This window comes from Oxyura jamaicensis, chromosome 2 (assembly GCF_011077185.1).
Source record: "Oxyura jamaicensis isolate SHBP4307 breed ruddy duck chromosome 2, BPBGC_Ojam_1.0, whole genome shotgun sequence".
NCBI lineage: Eukaryota > Metazoa > Chordata > Aves > Anseriformes > Anatidae > Oxyura > Oxyura jamaicensis.
The window spans coordinates 137,062,704-137,068,703 of NC_048894.1; the positions used below are offsets into that span (position 1 = coordinate 137,062,704).

General features: G+C 36.1%; 1 protein-coding gene across 3 annotated transcripts in view; it reads left to right on the forward strand.

The window, feature by feature from the left end:
• The window catches only part of SPAG1 (sperm associated antigen 1), a 43,122-nt gene extending 38,001 nt beyond the window's left edge, over nucleotides 1–5,121 (forward strand). For all 3 annotated transcript variants that reach the window (XM_035318310.1, XM_035318312.1, XM_035318311.1), the window contains 3 exons: nucleotides 1,320–1,484; nucleotides 3,400–3,774; nucleotides 3,896–5,121. In XM_035318310.1, the coding sequence (XP_035174201.1) occupies nucleotides 1,320–1,484; nucleotides 3,400–3,774; nucleotides 3,896–4,027 (672 nt within the window). In that variant the 3' untranslated portion in view covers nucleotides 4,028–5,121. The remainder of the gene's footprint in view (nucleotides 1–1,319; nucleotides 1,485–3,399; nucleotides 3,775–3,895) is intronic.
• Nucleotides 5,122–6,000: the final 879 nt, after the last annotated feature.

Here is a 6,000-nt window from a genome sequence, read left to right on the forward strand (position 1 = left end):
GTCCCTTGCTTTGGGTACAACTGTATCAAATGAATTTGTCATGAAATCGGGCAGGCTGCTGTTTGAAACCCAGGCGGACTGGTTATTTTCTGACCCTTGTTCTGGAGCCTCATTTCTCTGTAGTTGTGAATCTTCACATCTGTAGTTCGAATGGTTTAGCTTAAATAGTAGCTGGTTTTTGATGAAAGCAATCTTTCTCCTTTCTGCAGAATTATTTAGCTTCTGCAAACAAATGGTTTTCTTAACTCTTTGTTCGTAATACAGCAAACTTCGGTTCATTTGCAGACTTACTGCAATGTCTCTGCACCTTGAATACAATTAATTGGTATTAAACAGAATATTCTGGATAGAAAAGAGAATGAGTGTCCTGTGGCCTGGTGCTTCAATTGCAGTTAAGCTGCAGAGGAACTACCTCAACTGATATACATCAGAGGACTCTTTCTTTCTGTAGTAATATGAATGACTTATGATAACTTTGTGATACTGCTTGGGAACAGAAGAAATATTGAGTCTCTCACTTGAAGAAATTGTGTTTCTGCATAGTCTTTCACTATCTGCTGTTACCTGTCATCCTTATTTTTGATCCTCCAGCCTTTGAGGTATCTTGATTTTTCTTTTCATGTGGCGTTTCAGTCTTCCTCAGAACTGATGCTGCTGTTAACTTCATCTCTCCAGAAAAATGAATATGACAATTAATATTTAATGCCAAAATTAGAAGTGAAAACATTAAATAAATCTCAAGACTGATCCTTGAAGGAATTATGTCCTAATGTCATTTAGTCTCTTCATTTGTCCTTCTCACGGTTATCCCAGAATTCATAATGTAATCTCAGTCTTCTCAAGTATAACCAGAAATTTCCCACGTCAACCTGTAAGAGATTATCTACTGAAGCAATGCCCAGGAAGATTAGGCAGATTTTTAACTTCAGTGACTCTCTTTTATTGTCAAAGCAAATATTCAAACTGTCAATAGTCAAGCATCTTATTAATCTTGAGGAGATGTTCCAGCATTAAGCAATTATGCTTAAAAGCAACAGCCTTCAATAAGCCATTTACCGATGTAGGAAAATGGTTTTCAGAGCATAAATTATTTTGTAGTATGTATTTAATAAGGAAGTCTTTTGTCACAAAATATTCATCTGTGGTTTCACTTTTTTCTTCCTTTAATGAAATTACACTGTGTTTAGATTATTTTTTCTACTTAATGTCAAGATTCTAGTACTTCTGTTTCTCTTAATTGGAAAGGACAGTATGGTAATTATAATTTATATTTCTAGTGGTGTGTTCATGAAAAAAGATATTTTCCCTTTTTCTTGCAGAATTATCAAGCCAGCATTGATGATCTCAACAAAGTCCTTCTAATAGATCCAAATGTTCTTGAGGCAAAAAATGAACTAGAGCAGGTAACCCAACTGCTTAACCCCGGCAGCAGCGCTGTAACTGGCAGTCTACAAAAGCAAAGGAAGAAAATAACCATACAAGAGGTATATCTGTTCATTTTTAAAAGCAAGCGGTACTGAAGCCACACATTTGAAAAGATATTGTTAAAGGTTTTGTTTTGCAGTCCTTAGCTTTATACTTTTTGGGAGACGGGTTGTGTTTTTAATGTTATTTTAAGGGCATATTGGAAGATTGTTATATAAGATGTGCTTGGCACCCACTGTGCTCTTTAGTAAAGCTTGGCATGCTTTGAGGTACGTTCATAACCACAGCAGAAATGAAAGAAGTACATTTAGATGGCATTAAGCTTGAGCATATATGCTCCTTGTAAACAAAAACTGCTTACTTTGAAATGCCTATTTTACAGAATGCGGCTGACAAATAGACACTTTTCTTTTAAAGTCCGTGCTACTCAGGAAACCTCTGGCAGAGGTTCATTGTTAGCAGACGTGCTGGCTGTTCTTGCCTTAGTAAAGTTACTGCTCCAAAGAATAAAATCCTGCCTTAAAGAACAATGGTATGGGTGAAACATCTGTGGAATCTCACAAAAGAATTGCATGATGTAATGTTACGTTGAAGATCAAAATATCAGCTTTGTGGAGTTGTGTGTTGGATTAGGTGATGAAGGGATTTTCTCAGTCAGCTGATGTTTTTGGATTGTAACTTTGCTAGTCCTTTAAGAATGTGGGTGTTTTTCCCCTTTTCTCTTTAAAAGATGCAAGTTGTAGTCTATACAGGATGAAACTGAGATTGTAGTTCGATTGTGTAATTTCAAAATGGTGGTGTAACAGAAATATTAATAGAGAAACAACTTGTTTTATTGATACACTTCACGTTGTCACAAATTCATGGGATTTTACGTAACTGGTGTAAGCTGGGAATATTGTTAGTTAAGCTGTGAGTTGTGACAAACAAAGGGACTTGGAGAGTGTTCAGAGGAGATCTGGGAAGTGCAGGCATTGTTCAGAGACCAGCTAACTGCATTGCTGGCAGTGGTAATTTTTCCAGGGCTGGGGCAGGAAGCATTTACGTTTGCTATCGTAATTATAGCTGTCCCCTTAGAGAGCGGTCCCTGTCTTATCTGCTGTAATACATGGGAATTCCATGAAAATGGACTGCAAAGATAACTAAGGAAAATTTAATTAGAAAATGATTTATTATCATTATTGCATTTTAATCAAGCTATAATTGTATATAAGACAGATATCTCTGTGGATGCTAATGATTATTGACGAAGAGAGCAAAAGCTCTATAAGCCCAGTGCAGTGCTCTGCAGAAATGACTAAGCTGGCTCCCAGCACAGCACTGATACTGTACAACGCAGTATCTTCAGACTTCCAAAAGCTTGGCATCAGCTGGAGAGATCCCCTTCAATGATTTGTTTTGGTCAGTTTGTGCTAATTCCATGACTCCTGATAGTTTGAAATGATTTTAGCAGATGTGGTTGATCCCAAGGCTAATTTTCTTGCAGTACAGTACTGAAATTCAGTACAGGCTGCAAGCTCTGAAGACATTAAGTGGATATTCACGCAGTTACACCATGATGAGCTTCCTGCTTCCACAACAAGCCTAAACAGCAGCCTGATGCCGCTGCTGTGTGCCTGTACTGTTCTGAAGTCACGGCAGTAAAATGAAACAGCGCTATCTGGGGCCTAAACTTCAGTTGTGCCTGTGTTCTGCAACTTCACGTTTAATACATGCATACAGTCCTCCTTAGCGATCTCCTGGGGTGCTTCAGATGTCTTCCTGCAGTGAAAGGAAATATAAAATACACACTTTTGACTAGAAGCCTGTAAAGCTAAATTAGAAAGGTACCATTCCGGGGGGAAGTAGGATATAGAGCAAAGTAGGAGCCTTTCTTTTATGAAGAGTAAAATGTGAACTATAATGAAGTGACATTATTCAATATATGTATGCAGCTTATGAAATTAATGAGTTGATGCTATTTCTTCCCTGAAGGTGACTGAATCTGATGAACAGGAAGAGAGGCAGTTTGCTACATCAGAAGATGTGACTGATGATGATACTTCTAAAGAAGCGGCTCAAGAGAGCAAGCCGTTGAAGACCTTTGAAAAACTGACGATTTCCGAACCATCTAATGCTTACGACTTCGGTCAGATTATCAATGTAGTAAATGCCAATAAGGATAAAGTTGCTTGTGCAGATCTTCTAACAATTACTGATCCAAAAAAATTACCAGTGCTGTTAAGTAACAAACTTGAAGTAGAGACCTTTTTGATTTTTATCCAGTCATTGGAATATTATGTACTTGGAAAAGATCCCAGTCTTGTATATCAGCATCTTTTCTACTTGAGCAAAGCAGAAAGATTCAAGGTAAGAACCTAGGTTGAATGAGTACTTAAGTTGAACAGAAACTTAGGGGAAGTTTTCCTATTTCTGTAGGAAACAATACAGCAATTGTTTGTGGTAATTATAAAATAATCTCTTTTCTCAGGTGGTGCTGGGCCTTCTTAGCAAAAACGAAAAAGAACAGGTTCAGCAACTGTTTGACTTGCTTGGAGAAAACCAGAATCATCAATGCTCTTCGGAAGATCTTGAGGGACTTAAAAAGGTTTATGAACTTTAAGAAAAACTTAAGTTAAAATTTATTTGTTGCATGGATATAGCTGATGTTTATGAGATAGCTGTATAAACACTGCAGGCTTGAACAGGTTGAAGTGGGTCTTTATGTGGACTGTTTGGATTCTGTCTTGATGGTATATGCACATTTAAAACTTGCTGCTCTTTTGTAGTTGTACACATTTTTAATCTCTACAGTTTAATGCATGTCTTTGTGTTCAGTAACTGAGTTCAAGTTTGGCATACTGATTTGATTTAGACTTAGATAAAATACATATTTTACATTTGTATATAATGTGAAATATCATGATGGTACGATAGATAACAGACTTTTAGTCATCATTTTGTGGGTTGTATGTTCTTGTGATAAAGAAGCGTCTTCAAGGTAAACGGGTCAGTTAGCAATAGCTTTGCTAAAATGAGTTTACCAAAAGTATAAACAGTTTTCAGATAAACTACTACAGACCATCTGTTTCTTCACCATCTGATCTACACAAAACAGATTTAAATATTTTGATGCAGTACTGCTTAGCAGCAAAGGTGAATGAATAATACATTAGCTTGCCATGGAACACTTTGAATCAAAATAATTAATTATTAAATGAATGGATATGTTTTTTTAAAGGACGAACAAGCGAGTAATTTTTAGTGCACAGACAATTATTTATTTTCTCTGTGTGTAGGATTGCTGGTTTGCACAGCTTTTAAAGTAATAGTGGTGAAAAAGAGAACAAGTGGCTGCACTTAACATTAAAAATATTTAACTCCGAGTTTTGTAATCAGATTATTTAAAACACTGGATATTTCTGTTTGCAGACACATTCGTAAAGCTAGAACTAAAACTGCTTTGTGGACCAATGTGACTTTTGTTTTATTTCAGGCAGTACTTATGTTTTATGTATGATTTAGACAAAGCTGCATTTTCTCAAGACTAAGCTTAAAAGTTTTTTGAATACCCCAATGCCTTCTTTGCACACGTGATATAAATCTCTATCGAACTCACAAGCACTGCAGCAGTATCATCATTAAGGATGTTGTTCTAAAACTATTTTTCTCAGATGTATATTAATTAAAAATTAAAGTTTTATTTCTTGAAAAGTTCAGATTATGGATTCTTTATTTCTGGTTCTACACTCTTCAGACTTGCAAATCTGACATGGTTTATGAATTTTGTCTTGAAGTAGAATACTAAGAATGTGGCTTTTAATTCCTAAAACACTGTCAGCACAACTGATGCTTCTTGTCCTTAAATGTCCTCTTTTTGTGAGCTTGTCATGTGTCCAAGAGAGCTCCGTAGGAGATCTAATCTGTGCATAACCAAGTTACGCAGTGCCAGGCAGTTTATTCTTCAGTTGTAGAGGCAAAGATACTCTTGTTCACTGACTTCTATTACAATGATTTCAGTCATTCCCAGTGCAGCTTACTGACATGGTTTAGGGTTGAGAGCCTTTTGTTTCCATTCCATTTGTAGAAATGCAATACAATTTAAACTATCAGGTTCGTAGGGATTGGCATGGAGACTTAGTTCTTTAATCAAATGTGGATGGTATTGCCTTCTGCAACAGAAATACAGCTCTACTACATAGATCATCCATAGTTCCCCAGGGGTAACTTTTGTTTCTGCAGCTCTGTTTCAAGCGATTCAGCTTTGGGGTTTGCAGCTTTGAATGAACAGAGCTGAAGGTGGTGGTAAATTACAGATCTTAAGAATATTTTATTGATCAATGTGGCAGGTTCCTTGTAGTTCCTATTTGGCTGTCAGAATATTTTTCTCGTAAAATCCTGCTGAAGTTTTTCTCCAATGTTTATAGAACACTTTTTTTTCCTCACTAGAAACAGATTAAAAAATTAAAATGACTGATTTTTAAAAGGTGTATTTCAACATTTGTTAGGAAGGATGTTTTACTTAACAAGATTATTTCTACTGCTAGTTTTAAAGTTTTAAATTTCCTATAATATTGAAAAAAATTGTCAGAATTC